The sequence below is a fragment of the Cynoglossus semilaevis genome, chromosome 17 (assembly GCF_000523025.1).
Source record: "Cynoglossus semilaevis isolate Cse_v1.0 chromosome 17, Cse_v1.0, whole genome shotgun sequence".
Lineage (NCBI taxonomy): Eukaryota > Metazoa > Chordata > Actinopteri > Pleuronectiformes > Cynoglossidae > Cynoglossus > Cynoglossus semilaevis.
Window position 1 is genome coordinate 10,225,979 of NC_024323.1, and position 20,131 is coordinate 10,246,109.

Below are 20,131 nucleotides of genomic sequence, written 5' to 3' on the forward strand. Positions count from 1 at the left end.
GACTGCATATTATACGCCCTGGTCTCATAATGCTTGTTACAATCCTTGTGAACTCCTCAGAGGATTTCAGGACAGCATTGTTAAAAGGTTTCGTGAAAAATGTTTATAATAGAATAAGAGTGTGATGTTGAATCAATTGCCATTGAAATACAATTTGGACAAAACGTTGCCATCTTAATATATAATGATAAATATCACATTTCCATTCAAATTCTGATGATGCATATTTTTTCTTTAAAGGAAAACTGATTCTAATGATTATGATGAGGAAAAGTCAAACGTCTTAGCTAGAGATTTTCCACAAGATGGCTACACTAACAGGTATGTAAACTTTTATTTGGTAAGAGAATTTGCAAAATTATCTGCAGTTGTTAACTTTTGTTCTATGAGAAGGAAATATTGAGTGACAGTGTTTGGAAATGGGTGGTTTATGGCACAATTAGCCCTACTGTTGTGAAAGTATTTAAAGTATTTTGTTATCTATCAACACCTTGGTACCTAAAAAATACTTAATCATTTAAGCACAGTAGAAATCTAATTATACACGTGGAAATTCAAATTATCAATGTAGAGTTATATTTTTCATTTGAAACATTGCTTTTTTTAAAAAATATATTGCATTTAATTTTGATGTTCTATTCTTTTAGGACTCTATCTCTATCTCATCACCACTGCTCTCCAAAAACCCACAGTGAAGAACTGCTACATGTTTATCAATCAGAAGCTAAAATAAAACAGAATGGGAGCGTCCCATCAAACTATCTATCCCATGTGTCTCTGAACAAAGCCCAGGAAGGATCAGTGGACCATTTTGTTGGAGAGTTTTTTAAAAAGTCCAATGGCCTTGCTGTCAATCACAAATGGCTTTTTAAATTGCCTCATGAAGATGATGACAGCCAATCAAATCATAGTCCTAAACTGAAGCCAGGTCTACCAGTGTTTAAAGATGAAAATCCTTACCTGTCTCAAATACTGCAAAGCAAAAGTGACAAATCATCAGCTCTTAAAGACAAGGGAAAGACGGCAAATGATATCTTGGGACACCAGAAATCACCCTTCAACCCTTACTATCAAGACATCTCATTTCAGCGCAATGTCAAGCCTATAGGTAATAAACAACACTTACAGCAAGGCTTTAACCAACACCTTAGCCGTTTCCAGTCAGTAGGAGTTGATGAGTGTGATGTTTTGACAAACATACACAAGCAGTCATTTGGCTTGCATCCTGAAAAGAGTTTGGGTGAAAAATGGCAAAGCAGTGCAGGAGTGTCAACACAAAGTATTCCAGCATTGCTATCTCAGAAATTTGGAATGATGATGGATACTGGAAAAAGAGGAGGAATGGGTAATCAAGACGTAAATGTGAATGCCTTTTGTCAGCAGCCTGAGGCATTCTCTTCACTTGTAAACCTGTCAAACAATTACACAAACAAGATAAACATCCACAGAGAAAGTGTGAAAGTAAAGCAAGATGTTCTGCAGAGCCAGATACAGAACCACGCTAAACCACCGAGAAAGAGGAGCGTAGAAGAAAATTTGATGGTACACATGCCTGTCATTTGGGGGAATGGGCTTTTGCCGGGTCCCCTAAACAACACTTACATGAATACTCAAGCTAAAGCCCTGGGATTTTCACACAGCCCACACTTTGACCTCCAGGGAGGATTGCAGCCACCAAGATTTAATGGAAAAAATGGCATGATCAAACCAGGGAATCCACAGCAGTACATGCCTCATATATATCCAGTCAGTGACTTTAGAGGGTACCCAAGTAATCCTGCCATTTCTGGCTCGAGATCTACACTGCGTCATAGAAATGGTGTTCCAAACATAGATGTTCATGACAAGCGAACAGGGAATAACTCTGCAGTTTTAAACTCCACCTTCCAAATGAGGACCAATACAGAAGAAAGTGCTTATCATGAAGGCTCGCCTTTGATGATGGTGAATAAAGGCGGACCTGAGACGCACCTTTGTTCGTGTATAGACGAAAGTTTCATGCAATGGCAGTGCTTAGAGAAGGAGAGAAAAAAAGTAAGTATTCATTGAAGTTTTCTGTCTAGTGCCTTTAAATGCATTACACCTAAAATCTGTTGTTGCATTAAATATGATTTAACTACCTGCTATACACTGGACAGAGAAGTTTACTCTGTTTACTCTTCTACCTTCCTTTAACTATGTCACATTTGGTGTATTACAGGCACCAATGTTATTAGAAATACATTTCTCAGTAATAGACAAAAAATACCGAATTTTTACAAAATACAGAATGAAAACAATGTTGCATTTTGAGGGTTGTAGGTCAACATTTTTGGATCGATATTAGGTATATCCCTTTAAAATGTGACTAATGTAAGAGGTGACATCAGTGCCACTGCTTCTTTAAATCGAATCAAATTACCCGGGTAGTAGAAAAGCACATTTTATTGTACAGTGTCTGTGTTTCAGACAGAGTTTATTCTGACAAAGACATTTGTTGGGAAAATGATTTTGGCAACACCAAATGAAACCATGCCAAAGACTCCACCAAACCCCACAAGGGTTGACCACCTCCTTGTAAAACACGTAAGAGAGCAACTAAAGGTAAGCGTTCCGTGGTGCTTGATAAACTGGTTCTATGCTGACATCTAGTGGAGAAAAGAGAGGCTTGTAAGCATAACCATATTATTGTAAACCTGCAGGTTGCAAGTGTCCTGAATTGGATGGAGAGTCTGCGAAACAGTCAGCTCCCCATCAGTATCAAGACGGCATTGAATAAACATCGAATGGTTATTCGCTGGACCAACGCAAGACGTGAGGAGATTTTGGGCACATTTAAACATCAGCCGCACAAGGCTCAAATCCTGGAAGTTAGAGGTAACAGTTGTGTTAAACATTAACTTGTTCAAAATTTTAACTTGATGTGGCTTAGTGGTTAAGGAAGCAGACTTGGGTCCGGAAGCTTTCTTTTCGAGTTAAGTTTCCACTGAGGTGCTCTCAGCACCGTCCCCACACACTGCTCCCCGGGCGCTTAAAGCTCCCCACTGTTAACTTTGGTGATGGGTTAAAAGCAGAGGTCACATTTCGTTGTGTGGGGTGGTGTGCTGTAGTTCACTTTCCTTCCTTTCCCTCAGGAATTTTAAATAGGAGACCAGTCATTCAAACACACATCATACCTAAAATATCATCATACCATATTAACATGGTATTTTCTTGCTCAGAATCAGGTCAATTTATTACCAGCTTTGAACAACAAACGTAGACACACAGAATCGGTCTTATTTCTGACCAGTTATTGTGTTTTTGCTTTGCATAATATTTTCAGGACTGAGGGTCTACCAGTAGGTCACAAAGGGAGTGCTGATTGATGATGATCAATTAAAATTTAAAAAAGTACTGACCATACACAAGAACTGAATCACTGAATCATCTTTATGCATTTAATAAGTACACTAACATATAAGGTATAAATAAAAGTATGTTCACTATATGAGTAAATATATATTTAACATTTTAATGCAGGTAGTTCACTTTTGTCTGGTCATTTGAATAGTCACTCAGAAGCCAAAAAAGTGTAAGACGGAGACAATTATCGTACATTTCACCCTTATATTGTATATTTGCTGTTTTTGTTTGTAGACATTCTGATGGTTATGGCACTGAAAGACCTGGCTACTACCACCAAAAACCTCCGGACAGCCCTGTGGTGTGCACTCCAGATGACTCTGCCAAAACCTGAGAAAAACCTAGAGGTCAGTGACACTAGAGAAGCAGGCAGAGAGACGTGCGCTTCCACGATCACACAATACCTTTTTAAGTGATTTGCATGAAGCCAGTAAGCACAACTTATATAAGGGGTCTCAAACGCAAATATGAGCCGAGGGCCGCTGCTGCCACCGTTATGTCACTGCAGGTGCACATCACATTAAACGTTCAATACACCAAAAAACCCATATATTTAAGTAAAAACAGTTAGAAATACTCAATAATACTACAGTGGAAACAAACGTTTGACTTGAAGGACAAAATGATGATATTATTGACATCTAGTCATGGGCCAGATGAGTTTGAGACCCCTGATTTTTCGAGTAAATATAATTCTTGGGTTTAAGTTAAAATAGATACCGAATTTACTTCAAACAAATTGAATTATTCCAAAAACTAGTGATAATAATTTGGCTGCAAGTACACGATTGAGGGAAAAGAAACAAACGTGTAAGGAAAAGTCTAAAGATATAGTCCACTTGTGGCCATCTTTTATTCTATAGAAATTCTATACATGTAGCTCCTGCTGCATCGGCCATTCATTTAATTAGTGTCAAATTTGTATGAATCTTGCTTCGTGGCTATTGGATTTTAAGGCACTATTTATGTGGAAGTGAATTCTTCCTTGTTTTACTTATTTATTAGAATGCAAGTTCTGAGCAATAATTGCATTGTAACTGCTGGTGAACGCAAAAATGCATGCAATTATTTAAACAACTTTCCAAATTAATATTTGAAACTAGCTCATGATTTTTTTTCTTTAAGGTTGTCCCTTTTCAATCAAGTAAGAATTTATTTTATTCAGCCTTTGAAAATAACTTAAAACCACACACACACACACACAGACAAAGTCCTCCTTGTATATAATGTTATTTTGTTCAGTGCCTTTACTTAAATGTTTTCAAAGATTATCTGCAACAGCAATGTGCCGGAGTGACTGGTAGATAACAAAGCACTGACCTATCTTTCAGGTATATTTTAACAGTTGAGTTAATACTTATACTATGAAGTTTAGTGGGTATGTGGAATAAGAAGTGACCAATATATTGTTTTATGGTTAATCAAAACAATTACAATATAATCTGCTGTTTTGTTTAACCTCTAATGATTGTTAGGAAGGTGTAAAGTGTTCTTTCCACTATTAATGTGAAAGTTGATTCATCAATTCTCTTCGAGTTTTCCATTTATAATCGATTCTGTTTTGAAAAAAGTCTAGTTGTTGAAATCTGTTCAATGTTTGAAAGACGTTCGTAGCTCCGCTCCTGAGCGAGGTGCTCAAAAGATAACAAATATATAGTCATACATGAAATGTTTTAAATTTAAGCTACATTATTCTTAACCACCGATTCATATCTCTTGTGCAAAGGGACCAGAACCCTGTATGTCAGACAAGGTATTCAACAGGCTGTGAGGCTGTTCATTCCGTTTAGTTGTCTTCTGTTCTATTGTCTGAAAAAGCAATTAAAGCAGATCACATAGTTCAAACTGTCTTTTTATTATTTTAAAATGATGTTCTAATCATAAGACATTTAAATGTATAATTTAGGAACGAGTCTTGTTCATACTCTGGAGAAATGCATAGATAGAAAGCCGTACTGTGAATGAAATCATAGATAAATAATAACCTTTCTTATTGACTGAAGGAAATGACTTGTTAGGGTTGAAGCTGCTGTGTTAGAGTCTGTGATTCTTCAGCCATTCAACTTCAACTGAAGCCTGGAAGTTTTAAGTCAAATGAATACAATAAATGATACTACATTAGTAGGATCAAAAATCTTTTATTTAGAAGGGAAGAAATAGTTCCACTTGCTCATTTTTTGCCCCTTAAATTAAACACAATGTAAATTGTGTAGTCTAAAGATGTTCTCTAGCATTTAACATGTATGTAGACATGGAGATTACAGTTTGTCAATTAAGGCTTTTAAACTGAATGTTATTTTTTTTAAATGGAAAAGTCTGTGTTTTCACTTTGCACGTCAGGAAGCAGGAAACTTGAATTGTTTTCCACTACCACAAAGCTGACTTTAAGAAATGGACTTTGCACATGCAGTAAGAAAATGTTTTTACTATGTTGTCGTCATGTTATGTTCGCATACCACCGTGTGCGAATGAGATTGAGTTAAAAAAAAGGGCAATATTTCTCAACGAAACCTCATAAACTGTCTTTCTTTTGTTCTATCTTTTTCGTTCTCCTTTCTGTGTACGCTTCTTCTCTTTGTCCTTTCTTTCTTGCTTGGCCAGTTTGTCCTTCTCTCGCTGCATCTTGTCCGTTTCTTTCTTCTTTTGAGCGTCCTCACGGGCTTGGTCCCGCTTCTGCTTTTGTCTATGTAGCACTTCCTCCACGTTAGTATTTCTGAACAGGGCTGATGCTTAAGAGTTAAGGAGAGCTGGAAGGAAGACTAAGAGCTCATGGCCTGGAGAGTACAGAAAGGCACTTATTAATCAAATATTATTGCAATTGTTATGATAATACAGTACATTTCATTGGATATGCGTACATATACGGAAATTCTGTTATTTATCCTTTGTGGCACAAAAACGATATATTGAATGTATAGACTACATTGGCTTTGTACCATTTAGGGGGCTCTGCCCCTCACTTTAGAACCAACAGAGTGATGTGTGATATAAAGTCTCATCAAAAATGGATACATTTTTCATTCCCTGGAATAGGATTACCACTTGGTTGCTCCTCCTCTTCCCCTTCAGTGCTCTTGTCAAGGAAAGAATTCGACAATTTTCGAATCATGCATATGTTTAAGAACATTGGCAGCTAGTCTTCATCTGGGAATTTTATTTTAATTTATAAACAACCAAACCATTCAGGATAACAGAAAAAAAAATCCCGTTTGTCATCATCATTCATAAAGTCAAGGATATTCCTCATCGTCAGTTATATTGGCATACTGAGCCAGGAGCGCTTCTTTCCTTTTCTGTGACTCCTCTGACACCTCTTTCTGTTTCACTACAATCTGGGCCTGTTTTTCGATCATGCTGGCGATAGCCTGGACTTCAGCTGTAACGGGAAAAGGTTATGAAGAAAGGATTAAGCATTAAATATATTATGCACATGACTTTCAAGACCAGTAAAAACGTAATGCATTCAATGCAGCCCATGTTTACTTTTTTAACCTCTGAATAATTATCAAATCTTTGCATTTTAGCAAACTCTTCTCCACAGTAAAATCAAAGAGTGTTGGAGACCTTTCTATAACATAACATTAAGCAAAATACCATCTTCAACTTCTCTTCTTTTTGCTGATCGGCTGCAACTCGCCGTCCACTCCTTAATAATCTGTTGGCAGACATCTTCCACGGTATCTTCATCCTGCACACAAGTTTAAACAACTCCCTATAATTAACTCAACCTGAGCCTTGTGTGTGTGTGTGTGTGTGTGTATGACGAGTGACTTCAGCGCTGTCACTTGGTTTCGCCCGTCAGAAGACAGACAGCAACAAATGAACCACAGCCTCGATGGCAGAATGTGAGACGCCGCCTTGGATATTCACCACAAATGCGGATAAGATCCCTCGAATTGCGTCTTCTTTCTCCTCGTCACACTCCTCCTCTTGTAAAACACCTAAAATGTAAGATCCGTACACCTCGCGGTCCACTTCTAAAGAATCTAACCGGCCATTCAGCCAGTTTTCAAACTCACCGGCGTCTGTACCGGGCGCCGCCATCTTGAACGTTTGAGGACTCCTTGCGACGTATCGGTATGCTTTCCCACTGCCTGATTAAAAAGGTAAGGTAAATACACACGCCAATGTATCTCACACCCAATGTATTGTTATTTTAATATTTTATACTCAAATCCAAAAACGTTTTTGAAGTCTATTTTCTTTAAGCTAATGTTTCTTTCATCAAACATTTTTAAACAATTTTAAATTTAAGAAGAATAAGACTTATGGCACTTACAATATTGAGGATGGTTCTATACTTGTTTTAGTTTATTTCACAAAAAACTAGAACATAGACAAACACAAACTGAACGTGTTAGTCCAGGGGAGAGCCTAGTTATATGTAGGTTTACTTTTCTAAAAGCATTGCAAAAATATTTTTTAAAAATAGCTTAAAGTTACCTCCTGGTGCCGGATGAAAATTAAAAAAAAAAATACTGGCTACTACAGAACAATAAATAAAGATATGTTAGATAATGTTTAAGCAATTAGCTTTGGCACTGTTGTACTAGAATTTATTTATTTACCACCTACATTGTCCTTCCTTGGGGTCTTGGCACTTGTCCCCTCCTTGTTCTAAAATCTTGCCTCTTTTTACTTTATTTTCAAACTGCCAAATCTCAGTTATTCTTCCATTCTCATTGTTTCAAATTCTCTGCATCTTGGTCAGTGACAGTAAACAATATACACTGCGTGATTTAATCAGAGGGAATTGCTATACATCAAGAACAATTAATTTATTAATGGTTATGGTTCCTCTGGGGCTTGTATCCAGAACGTTCTGCATGTAAGGCAAAAAGCTGTGATTTAGATTGGGGGTTGGTGTGGATTTATTTAGACATTCTTATATTAATGGCTACATTTAAGCACAATTTTGGTATAATACATGTATACAAATCTTTTCAAAGCTCCAGCCTCATGTCTAATGCTTCCAGATTTATAACCTATGACATTTTAGCAGCTGTTGAGTAATAAGACAATTGAAGTCTGCCATTGAAGTCATTGCCACACACAGACTAAATTACAGCTTTTTGTCTAAAGGCCTTTATGTGTGAAGTCTTTGTCCTGCTGCCAGCCTGGTTTGTGAAATTAAATTCTGCGGCCAAATTTTTAATAAGTATAAAATGCCAAGCATTGGCAGGCGCACAAGTACCATGGGATATACAAGTGCCATGAAGTTCTTGATTGAAAATTAATATTTGATTGTCCCGTACTTTGCAGACCTGCAGTCACTCAGATGCTCAAGGCACCAGGCATGCCAGTACCAGATTAATTGAAATGCTGATTCCAAAATAATCAACTATTTTGTAATTCATTGGGGTACTGATAGGCAGACATAATTTGGCAGAAAATACCAAGATACTCAGAAACTGTCTCCAGTAAGTAAGAGGGAGAGGTGTTTTTATTATTATTGATTGAGAAACCTTTAAGACGGTGGTTTCATTGTCCCAGTGGCCATCGAATTGACTTTTGAAACTATCAGTGAGAAGTAAAAGTCATATAAGGCCACAGTTATTTTTAGAACTCAGCAATAACTTTTACCTATGCAGAAGAAATAGCAATTTGTAAAAAGAGCAAAAATAATTGACATTCCACTATTTGCCACTAGATGGAAGTAGAGGGTGTAAATTAATTCAAGCGTCTGTAGTTCGGAGTTCACCTACAGTTTGCCCTGTGCATATTCTCAATACTTAGTTGACCAAAGTATACTGCGTAGAGAAAAAAAAAATTATATATATATATATATAGCCTGTCAGCTGTTTGCTATTACAATTTTGTTAACAAGTAAACCTTACAGCTCTTATATATTTACTGAATATTGTTTGTATTTTGCAATTTCTAGTTCTGCAACAGAAAAAAACACTTCACAAACGGGGGATTATTATTTATCCTTTTTTAATGTACAGAGTGTACAGATTCTCCCTGATCCAACCAAATGGCTCTGAATGTTAGTGAGCGCACAGTAATGAAGTGTGACACCTGTAAAGCCACAGGTTGTCTGCGTTGTGAGCAGTTTGCTCAATGTTCAAGCACCGTCCTGTCATCCTCACTCCCTCGATCCAGTGCATTAGTTTAATGTACTTTTAAAGAGCACACATCATACCCTCAAACCAGTCCGATAAGTTAACTTACGTAATAATTCTTTGCTATAGAGATACTTGTGGAAGTGGGTGCTAAGTGTTTGATTTGTAATACATTGTAAAGTCTTTTTGTAATTTTTTTTGTTTGCTGATCATTTATTTGTAAAAATGTTACCTGTATAGGCAAGTCTCACTAACCAAAAAATTGGAACATCCGTGCACCTGTTGTATACGCGTCTTTAGGTGAAGTGAAAACTGTTATTACAACAGTCTAGCGCAGTCATAACTCAGGCTTCGGGGCCAGTAATACTATGTGGCATTACATTGCTTGTTCTATTTATATTGAGGGCATGTGGATTGATGCAAAATGACGAGGGCCGCGAGGTAGTTGGCCATTCGCATGCAACCCTGTGTGTCTGTTAAGGCACTTGTCAATTCACACACACAGATGTCCTTGGCACCAGCCTCAAAAAATCCCCACAGTCTCTTTCTCTCTCTCTCACTCTCTCTCTCTCTCTCACACACACACAATCTATCTCAAATAATATACAAATACAAATATAACTAAAACATTTATCATGGCACTATACCTCCTCAAATAACTGAGCTCAAAATATAGCATTAAACTTAAACTGCCTTTTCTTGTAGTTTTTTAATGTTAAGTCATTGTCACGCTTCATTCATCCTATAGATGGTGTAGAGTATAAAAAGGACCCCCAAATACTAATATTTGTGTTTGTGTTGCTTTAAGAAGTTCTTTATTTTTTATTTTTATAAATGTCTGTCTTTTTCTTTTTTCTTTTCTTTTTTTCTTTTTTTTGATTGATCAAGGATTGTAACTGCCACTGCATTTGGCACAGACAGAAACAGGGAAAGCTAGCTAGCTAGCTCTGTAGATAGTCTGTGCTCTATATCTAGCTTTTTTCCTACAGTATCTATCTATCCATCCATCCATCCATCCATCCATCTTTCCATCCATCCATATAGATAGATAGATGATAAGAAGTAGATGATGCATTGAATTAGATCAGTACTGTTCACACCCTTTATTGCAGCGTGAAAAGGCGTTTCATTTACTCTGTTCATTACCAAATCACACATACACACCAAAGACAACATGGTAAACAGACGTGTACACAGTCGTTTAAAATAAGTGCTCCTGCAAACGTTGTTCAACGTGAGTGAGGACTATTGTGTAGCTAATATTTGTTGATTTGAAGTTTCTAGGTTGTTTTGGACTTTAATACCAATGCTTTGAAATATGAAACATGACAAGGCAAGTATACTGTGGACATAGTATCTGTAATAAGTTTCAAATAGGATTTAGAAGGATGTAACATCATAACCTCATATCAACCCCGCAATCAGATCGTCTGGCTTCCTGTATCCAAAAAGCTTGAAGTCTTTCTCATACAGCTGGTAAAGTTTTCTCCTGTTCTCTGGAGGCACCCCTTTGAACCAGTTTCCAACAAACTGATTGTTTGTCACGTTGTCATAGGAAGGAGGGAACGTAATGTCATTCTGCAGCCTCAAAATCCTCATCAGATGTTCAGCGTCCTCGGACATGTTCTCCTGATGTCCAATGAAATCATAGCTGATGAAGGAAGCAATAGAAAAGCATGACGACAAAAAAGAAAAATTATTACATTATTATAACAGACTGTCAACTGACAATGTTCAGATTTCGCTCTTACTCTATAAGGCAAGGGGAGCACAGCTTATGAATCTGTCTCCAGTGCTCATTGTTGAGAGCTTTGCTTTGGGTCTCTGGGTCCAAAAGATATTTAATGAAATCTTTAAACGAAGGATGCATGCCTAATTTGAAAGCCTCTTCCACCGTGCTAGGTGGATTGGAATAGTTTGCATGTCGACGCATGATGTCTCGGCCATACACTTTGTAGAAGTACCCGTTGGGCCTCTCAAGTTTGTGTCGGTAGGCAGAGATGAGTCGGATGAATGGGTCTCTGACAAAGAGGAACTTGGTGTAGTGCTTCAGCCTGGCCTGTAGTCAACAAAACAGAAGGTTTGGAAATGTTTTGCCCATACTATTCTGTCTCGGTTAATCGCTAATAGGACGTTGTGATGATTGACCTCGAGTTCATTCTTTGGGTACTTCTTTAGGTATGTGATGAGGCTGGTGACATGGACATGGACAGTGACATTACGGGGGTTACCGTATGGCTCACCCCTTTTAAGTACTACCAAGAATCTTTTCCAGTTGGTACACGCCACCTGTGGGTAAAACAAGCGGAAATCTCAAGTCAGGTTCATCAGGACAAATTAAAAGGCAGACTATTTAAAATAGAGAGTTCCTGGTCAAACCGGCTTCAGTTTTCTTGACCCCATAAAACACTGGATCAGTGTAATATTTTGCATATTAAGAAGGGGGCCCTTGAAATGTGATTGGCTCAGCTGCTCTATCAGCGTGTATGGATAAAAAGCCTCTCCAAACCAAACCCTTGGCCTGAATTCCAATGGCATGGCACTAACTTTATTAGGGAGAATGACAAGCCCCTGAATTAATGGAACACCCCCACAGTGGCTCTGTATCTGGTGGTAGCCCTCCAGCGTTTAGAGCTTTCAGGAACTAACGACAGATCTGCTCAACCCCTGGGGCACTGCCACCGGGGAGACGTTTAACTGTCTCGGCAAACTCCATCGCAGTGATGCAAAAACCCACAACTGAATTCCTCTCCTAAGTGATATACACCTGGAATTATAATTCAAAGGAATGCTCAGTGTCTCCACATGTCTTAAATGACCAGACTGCGCCACCTAGAGGTTGTTTCTGGGCTCCCGTGCATCCTCCTGCAAATTAACTTGCTATTATGAACCTTGGAGATAAATCCTTGATTCTTCTACTGCGTGGACACTTACCTTGGGAACATAACAGTAGATGATTCCATGAGCGTCATCGACGAGAAGGTGATGAAGTTTGGGTTTTTTCATAAGGTCTTCTTCGTGACACATTTGTTTTAGCAGCTTCTTTCTGTCCTCTTGAACATAATCCATCGTCTTTTCTGCGACAGTTAGATCGTTTATGACTGAGTGACATCATTATTAACAATACTGAAGTTTTATTATGGAATGTCATTTCTACAGACTTTTGAAAATCAGTATATGAATCCATCTTGTCCGTCTGTCTATCTGTCTGTCTATCTGTTCTATATCTATAAAACTGCATACACATTTGCAGTTGCCTCAGTAATAATTCACAACAGTGAACATTCCTTGTTAAAGTACAATACCATACAATACCATCCAACACACACTTAAACACACGTGCAGTACCTCTTTGATTTTTAGACATGTCCAACACGGTGACACCCAGCATCAATAACAAACTGCATATGAAAAATCCATAGGACAGTGGCTGTAGAACTCCTCTGTACGATGTCATGTCCAGAGTGTGATGTATTAACTGTGGCTTATAAAATCAGAACAATATCAGTTCAAACAAATTCAGTGCGAAGGACAACAGACAAAAGAAAAGGTAACAGAATGAAAACTATCAGACCTCTGTATTAACTGGATGTCTCAGGAAATGGATCAGTCCTTACCGTTCTCAAACGGATGAGTCGACTCTTGTAGACAAACTTCTCTGGCTGTATCCTTAGGGAGGGCCTTTGTAGCCACTCTGACTTTGCGTCACTTTCATGTAATACTTGGTAAACATAACCAAGGACACTTAAATTGTAGGAACAAGATAATTATCATCAAATATTCTATAATGATATGGGGGATAGATGGATGGATGGATGGATGGATGGATGGATGCTTGCTCACACACTTCAAACAATGAAAGGCGTTTGGTTTACTCTGTTCATTACCAAAATCACACACACACACCAAAAGGCAACATGGTAGACGGACTTATGTACACACATTAAAAATAATTGTTCTTGCAAAGATGAAGAAGACATCAGTTTGTATTTGAATACATTACTGGGAGGCTCACCTTGTCAGTGGGTGTAAGATTAAATAAGATAGGACAGGAAGTCCTTTATTCTTCCTTTATCAGGATCTAACTATATAGTTTGATCCTATAGCGAGATAGGTATTATATTGTTTACGTATATATTTACCCTTTTACGAGTTATATACACAGTAGAGTTGTACTGTATAATGGAAAATAAGATGTATCTTTTCCTTTCAGCTTTGTCCCTTTTTTCAGGGGTTGCCACAGCGAATCATTGATTTCCATCTCTCCCTGTTCTCTGCATCTTCTACTCTGACTCCAACTATCTGCATGTCCTCCCTCACTGCATCCATATATCTCCTCTTTGGCCTTGCTCTCTTTCTCCTACCTGGTAGCTCCATCTCTAACATTCTTCTACCAATGTATCCACTGTCCCTCCTCTGCACATGTCCAAACCATCTCAATCTGGCTTCTCTAGCTTTTTCTCCAAACCTTCCTGTCTGTGTTGTCCCTCTTATGACCTCATTCCTGATCCTGTCCATTCTTGTCACGCCTAAAGACAATCTTAGCATCACGTAACGTAACATTACGTAAATACATAATATACACTTCCATGATTAATATACAGTATGTATGTATATATATATGTGTGTATATATATATATATAAATATATATATATATATATACATATAACCTTGTCAGTCAACAAGGGATGGATTAGATATGAGTACTTGTAGTAGCAGCAGTAGCAGTAGTAGTAGTAGTAGTAGTAGTACTAGTCGTTGTTGTTGTTGTTCTGTTTAAATAAGACTTTCTTCACGCCAAACAGGACATGTCAACACGGATTAGAAGGGTACGTTTATTTATGCAAACGTAATTATAGTGGTTGTGCCAATATCACATGGGAACAGAACACACAGACTCAAGTCAAGTCAAGGACGCCATGGAAAACAAGGCGTTGGAATACAAAGCTTTGAATAGCTTTGAAGGTGATGTTTGTTGAAGCAATGATAAGTGATAAACAAAAAGAAAAAGGCATGTGATGAAGTGAAAAGGAACATGTTTTATTTTACCTAATGAATAGAACTGGAATCAAGTTTCAGCAGGTTAGGGTGATATTTCCAAATTCCATCAATGGAACTTTACCAACATGTGTAGCGATCGCCACGAGTTTTAATCCTCAATAAGCAAATTGCTACATACAGTATTTGTGGCTAAATTGGTTCTATTCATTTTTTGGGATTTTTTTTTTTTTAAGACTTTCGGAAAAGTATTAGTATAGTAAGCTTTTGATCAATGGTTGACATAACCTTTTTTATTATTATTCTAAGCACATATTAGCTGAATCTGATCAGCTGTAAATGTAGAAACAGAAGTGACAGGAATTAAAGATGTGACGAAGCATAAGCCTCAATTGAACATTAGTACTTTTAATAACAGAATGAACAACTGTGAACACGTGTTTTTTTAACCCCATAACAACAATTTGACACGTGTCCTCAGTTAATTTTTATCTAGAGCAGGGGTGTCAAAGTCATTTTCACCGGGGGCCATATCAGCAATACAGTTCTCCTACATTTGTTTTTTCAGTCAAGTCAAGATGTTCCCGCTCACATATTTTTATATGCTGCATTTTTTTTAACTCGATTTATGTTTATGCGTTTAGTGTTTGTAATCATGATTTTAAAAAGTGGGAAATAGTGGAAAAAAATTGACATCTGGAATTTCTTTTTGTCACTCAATGGACATTTCCTGCGACCGTGTTTGAATTCCAGGTGATCACAAGAGAGGTTGTGCCCCCGAGGTTGAACAACACTGTGCTAAATCCTCAACTGAAGGAACGGTCACCAGGCATGTCACTGCTATCACCATCTGCCGTTAAATTGATTATTATTATTATATAATATAACTAAGAAAACGTGCAGTATTTGTGTGTATTGACAATGGCCCCACCCCCCCACCGACACCTCCCAAGGATGTTGTATCTGAGGTCCTGATATAAAGCAGCAGCAGCCAGTGGTGAAATGAAAGATGTTTGGTTGGACGTGTTTCACGATCTTGACGGGGTTGCTTACAGCGGCGCACGCCGCTTCACTGCTTTGTTTGGACCGACCTATGCGGAGGGAGAAACTACCTCAGGATAAATTCTGCTGTTACTGCCTCAAATGGTGGACTAAAACTTCTAATAAATAGAAAGTCCGGTCATCCCAGGTTGGTGACAACAACTTTTTGTCATTGGTTTGGTGCCCTGGCTGAGTGATCGTGCCAGCACTTCTGTGCATAAAAGACAAGTGAGGGAAAATGGACTGAGTGGATGTGTCTAGACAGCCATGTGAAGGAGGGCAAATATTTAGCCATGCCACTTAGGGAGGTGATTCAGGCCTCTTCTTAGCCACAGAACCGGGCCACGTCTCCATCCTGTTCCCAGCTGCTTCACGCTCTGTATTCAGGGTCACGGATCTCATTTCTTGGGCAATATTTCAAAGTTGCTACAGATCGGGAATTCAATTGATGACCTGACATGGTACTGGGCTTAAAGAGAGGATTTGGGGAACATTTAAAGAGAGATGACGTGGGGGTGGGGGTATGAGTACTGTAAATGTGGCTGTAATCTTACGGTTTCTATGAAAACATTAAATAAATCCTGCCTGACTTGTGTTTTCACCGAGAGCAGACAGAGCTCTGCCCTCAATATCTATTAATCACACTCAGTGGTGGGTAGTAACGAGTTATATTAACTACGTTACGTTTACAACTTTTTCAAAATAAAACACTTCTAGGAGTAGTTTTAAATCACTATACTTTTTACTTTTACTAGAGTAGATTCATGAAGACGAAACAGTACTCTTACTCCGCTACATTAGACTATACTGAGCTTGTATAGCTTGTATAACAGTGAGTTACCACGTGCCATGTAACGCCACGCTGTCGCCCTGAAAACGATGTAAATAAATCATTATCGTTTTGACAGGTCAGAGACTTGGTAAAGTGAAAAGATGAAGAGGAAGAGATTCGTGTCTGATGAGGCTTGTGCTCAGAGTCAAAATGGCGCCGGCGTCTCATCTGCTGATGGGCCAAAGTCAACCCTGCTCTACGGTAGCCGTCACTCACCCACACACAGCGCACTGCAGTCTCACACCACCTGTGTCCTCAAAATGTCTTTGTGATGATCAGTCTGTCCCCTCGGCCAATCTTCATAGCCGGCAGGAGGGGATTTTTGAAACAAAATGTGCACAAAGAGTTGAAAGATACAACATTTAACACGTATACCATCTATTTAAAAAAGTAATTTCTTAGTAATTTATTTCTAGTTTTACTTTGAAATTTCAAATTTGGTTTAGGTTTGATGATGATCAAAAACATCTTAAGGTGAAATTGTAACCGTCCAACCGTGTGACACTAATTGACATTCTTTGATGTGTAGAAAAAAATATCATTGTTTCTTTTTAAGTTGATCTGATTGACGTATACTATAACAACGACAAGTAACCACTCACACTACAATATAGTGTAATTGTTCTAATAAATGACCACAAGGGGGCAAATGTTCCACTAGAGCAATTTGTACAGAGGTCACAAAATCACGCCACTTGTGTTTTGTCCGTGCCTGTAACTTTTAATCAATACCACATGATGTCAGCTGCGGTCCTCAGAGTAAAACAGACACAAGAACGTGACACGGAGAGTGGAGACGATGAAATCATGTCATGTGACAGCTCATCACCCAAAAGTGTCTGTTTTATGTGTAGGTGGACATACAGAGGACGACCTCTCAGTCAGACTGACACCGGTTCTTACAAAAAAAAAAAAATCATCATTAGATTTTCATTTTTCATTCTGTCATTACACATCTCAAAGAATAGCCCATAATATAATATAATATATATTGACTAATATTTACTACTAAGATGAAAAAAAAATCATATTATTATCATTATTATGAGAAACAATGAAAATAATATGACATAAGACCGATAATAATAATATAGATATATATAAATATATATACATATATACAGTGTATATTGACACTATTATAAGAGATTATATGAGATGTAATATTACTATATACTAAATACTCTTCTCATTATTACGAGATGAAAATGATGAAATAGAATCTCAAAATTACGAGATTTCCTCATTAAAATGACATATCATGTTATTATTCTTAAATACAATCTCATAATAATGAGGTCATTATTTTGAGATACTATGTCATTATTTTCAGATGCCATCCAAATAAAAACAAGGAAATGTGTCATTCTTATCATATCATAAGAAATCTTAATAAAATGAGATCATGTCATTATTATGAGATGCTATCACATAATAATCAGGTAATATGTCAACATTATAATAGGGTATGTCATTTTTGTTTTTAGATTTTATTTCATTACTATGAAATAGTACCAACACACCTATTATTTAAAACTAGAAAATTGATTTTAAAAGTTAGCCTGTCATCAGTCTCTGCAGGTTAATCTTGATTAGCAGCTGCATTCTAGACTAGTGTTATAAGCTGATTTCATTTCAAAAAAACTGAAAGTGCAGATAGAACTCCTGGCACATTTGTCTTCAGCACACCCCGTTTCCGAGCTGCTCCGCTGCCCCAGAGGATACATATTTGTAAAATTCTGCCCTTCAGAGCAAATGAACGCATTTGTGTCATGCTAATATAAAGCCTTGCAGGTTGCAGCCATCTGTCTGCACTCTTCCCGTTGGAGCGCTTGTCACCAGAACGTAAAGCAGCAGATTACAGCTTATTAGTACTGATAGCAGCGGTGACAACATTTATCAAGTAAAACATCCCATCTCCGCTGGGTAATTGCCCCCCTCTGGGAGCACGATGATATGGAGCGGTATCGACGTCCAGACAGTTGTTAGGACATCACACTTGAGCTGACGAGTACAGAATTGAGGGCTGTGTCAGCCCTGTTTGGTTAATACGATGTGAGTGGAATGACAGTCTGTATTCAATGAGGTGTAATTTATGGGGAGATCCGGTCCATCCGATCCATCCTGACTGACTTTTTTCAGCTCTTACATGTGGATTTTAACAACCTAGGCAACTCCAAATCACCTGTTCAGTCACCCTCTCATCACTTTAGAGGTGCAACAATTGGGACAAACAGGAATAAGACGTAGTACAGAAGCTGAATCTGCAAACCATTCTATTTTTCAGTATGTGGCTTTAGGACAGTGATTCCCAACCACTTCAACCCAACCACCCATGGCACACTAGTGTGCCGCAGGAGATCATTAGGTGTCCCGCGGAAAATTATCCAATGTGCCACAACTAATATTTATATATTGCAATTAATTTTTCTTTGTTTGTCAAAGAGCATTGAAATCTTCTTCCACTAGGTGGCAGCAGATGGTTGTTAAAACTAAGAAAAGATTGTCAGAGCTGTTGAAGATCTTTGTGTCTTTCTTCAATTCCTGCCAGTATATTAGCATCGTGTTCAACTTAACAGGAGTACATTTCTAGTCCATTTAAACTAGAATATTATTACATTTAATTACATATACTTTTTGTAAGATTACCATGATTTTGAACTACAGCTGCCTGCTTTAACGCTAATCTTGGGTTTAATTCAAACCAGGTCTATTTAATTTCCCGAGGTCAGCTGTGTCACAGAGTATTACATTGTTTACAGAGGCATGGTAGAAGTCGTCTAAGCTGAATAGAAGCCACACACCCACAGAGCTGTTTTTATAGAATATGTCTTATTTTATATATATATTGTGTTGAGAAGCAGAGTGACGGGAAGTAATAAAAAGGCAAGTGCCCCTTTATTAGGAAACATATGGCTTGATCATGGGTAGTATGCAGAGCCGTACTGTCTGCTTTATACACACAGCTCATCTATAAAGGAATAATGACGTGTGAAATGAACCCCGAAGTAGAAGATGCATGTGCATCACGAGAACTGTACAGTACATCAATTATTTTAAATTATTTAAAAAATATCCACATATGATAGATAGATGGATAGACAGATAGATAGATAGATAGATAGATAGATATATAGATAGATGGATAGATAGATAGACAGATAGATAGATAGATAGATAGATAGGTAGATGGATGAATAGATAGATAGATAGATGGATGGATAGATGGATAGATAGATGGATGGGTAGATAGATAGATGGATGGATGGATGGATGGATGGATGGATAGATGGATGGATGGATAGATAGATGGATATATAGATAGATAGATGGATAGATAGATGGATGGATAGATAGATAAATGGATAGACAGATAGATAGATGGATGGATAGATAGACAGATAGATAGATAGATGGATAGATAGATGGATGGGTAGATAGATAGATGGATGGATGGATAGATGGATAGATGGATGATAGATAGATAGACAGATAGATAGATGGATGGATAGATGGATAGATAGATAGATGGATGGATGGATGGATGGATAGATGGATGGATGGATAGATAGATAGATAGATAGATGGATGAATAGACAGATGGATAGATGGATGGATAGATAGATAGACAGATAGATAGCTAGATAGATGGATAGATAGATGGATGGGTAGATAGATAGATGGATGGATGGATGGATGGATGGATAGATGGATGGATGGATAGATAGATGGATATATAGATAGATAGATGGATAGATAGACAGATAGATGGATAGATAGATAGATGGATGGATGGATAGATAGATAAA

The 20,131-nt window shown here is 37.7% G+C and overlaps 3 protein-coding genes across 3 annotated transcripts; 1 reads left to right on the forward strand and 2 right to left on the reverse strand.

Moving 5' to 3' along the window:
* Window positions 1-6: 6 nt before the first annotated feature.
* Window positions 7-16,608, forward strand: moto (minamoto). The gene is made up of 7 exons (XM_008330045.3): window positions 7-87; window positions 241-321; window positions 648-2,034; window positions 2,449-2,583; window positions 2,682-2,856; window positions 3,619-3,731; window positions 16,399-16,608. The coding sequence occupies exons 3-7, from the start codon at window positions 1,312-1,314 to the stop codon at window positions 16,417-16,419; spliced, it is 1,167 nt and encodes a 388-aa protein (XP_008328267.2). The 5' UTR covers window positions 7-87; window positions 241-321; window positions 648-1,311; the 3' UTR covers window positions 16,420-16,608.
* ccdc43 (coiled-coil domain containing 43) lies at window positions 5,507-7,464 on the reverse strand. Its single transcript, XM_008330021.3, has 5 exons — window positions 7,255-7,464; window positions 6,979-7,072; window positions 6,625-6,760; window positions 6,397-6,452; window positions 5,507-6,107 (listed from the first exon to the last, which is right to left on the reverse strand). The coding sequence occupies exons 1-5, from the start codon at window positions 7,426-7,428 to the stop codon at window positions 5,920-5,922; spliced, it is 648 nt and encodes a 215-aa protein (XP_008328243.1). The 5' UTR covers window positions 7,429-7,464; the 3' UTR covers window positions 5,507-5,919.
* LOC103393159 (carbohydrate sulfotransferase 12-like) lies at window positions 10,662-13,083 on the reverse strand. The gene is made up of 5 exons (XM_025064769.1): window positions 12,798-13,083; window positions 12,384-12,526; window positions 11,598-11,738; window positions 11,201-11,508; window positions 10,662-11,100 (listed from the first exon to the last, which is right to left on the reverse strand). The coding sequence occupies exons 1-5, from the start codon at window positions 12,904-12,906 to the stop codon at window positions 10,854-10,856; spliced, it is 948 nt and encodes a 315-aa protein (XP_024920537.1). The 5' UTR covers window positions 12,907-13,083; the 3' UTR covers window positions 10,662-10,853.
* Window positions 16,609-20,131: the final 3,523 nt, after the last annotated feature.

Excerpts from the sequence above, each read along its gene's own strand:
- moto (XM_008330045.3), top strand. The coding sequence starts at position 1,312 with ATGATGATGGATACTGGAAAAAGAGGAGGAATGGGTAATCAAGACGTA. Across the intron at positions 2,035-2,448 it reads TAGAGAAGGAGAGAAAAAAA|ACAGAGTTTATTCTGACAAA; the intron begins GTAAGTATTCAT and ends TCTGTGTTTCAG. Across the intron at positions 3,732-16,398 it reads AACCTGAGAAAAACCTAGAG|GTCAGAGACTTGGTAAAGTG; the intron begins GTCAGTGACACT and ends TCGTTTTGACAG.
- ccdc43 (XM_008330021.3), bottom strand. The coding sequence starts at position 7,428 with ATGGCGGCGCCCGGTACAGACGCCGGTGAGTTTGAAAACTGGCTGAAT. Across the intron at positions 7,073-7,254 it reads GGATCTTATCCGCATTTGTG|GATGAAGATACCGTGGAAGA; the intron begins GTGAATATCCAA and ends ACTTGTGTGCAG. Across the intron at positions 6,453-6,624 it reads AATATAACTGACGATGAGGA|TGAAGGGGAAGAGGAGGAGC; the intron begins ATATCCTTGACT and ends TGACAAGAGCAC.
- LOC103393159 (XM_025064769.1), bottom strand. The coding sequence starts at position 12,906 with ATGACATCGTACAGAGGAGTTCTACAGCCACTGTCCTATGGATTTTTC. Across the intron at positions 11,739-12,383 it reads TCTACTGTTATGTTCCCAAG|GTGGCGTGTACCAACTGGAA; the intron begins GTAAGTGTCCAC and ends TTTTACCCACAG. Across the intron at positions 11,509-11,597 it reads ACCCAAAGAATGAACTCGAG|GCCAGGCTGAAGCACTACAC; the intron begins GTCAATCATCAC and ends TGTTGACTACAG.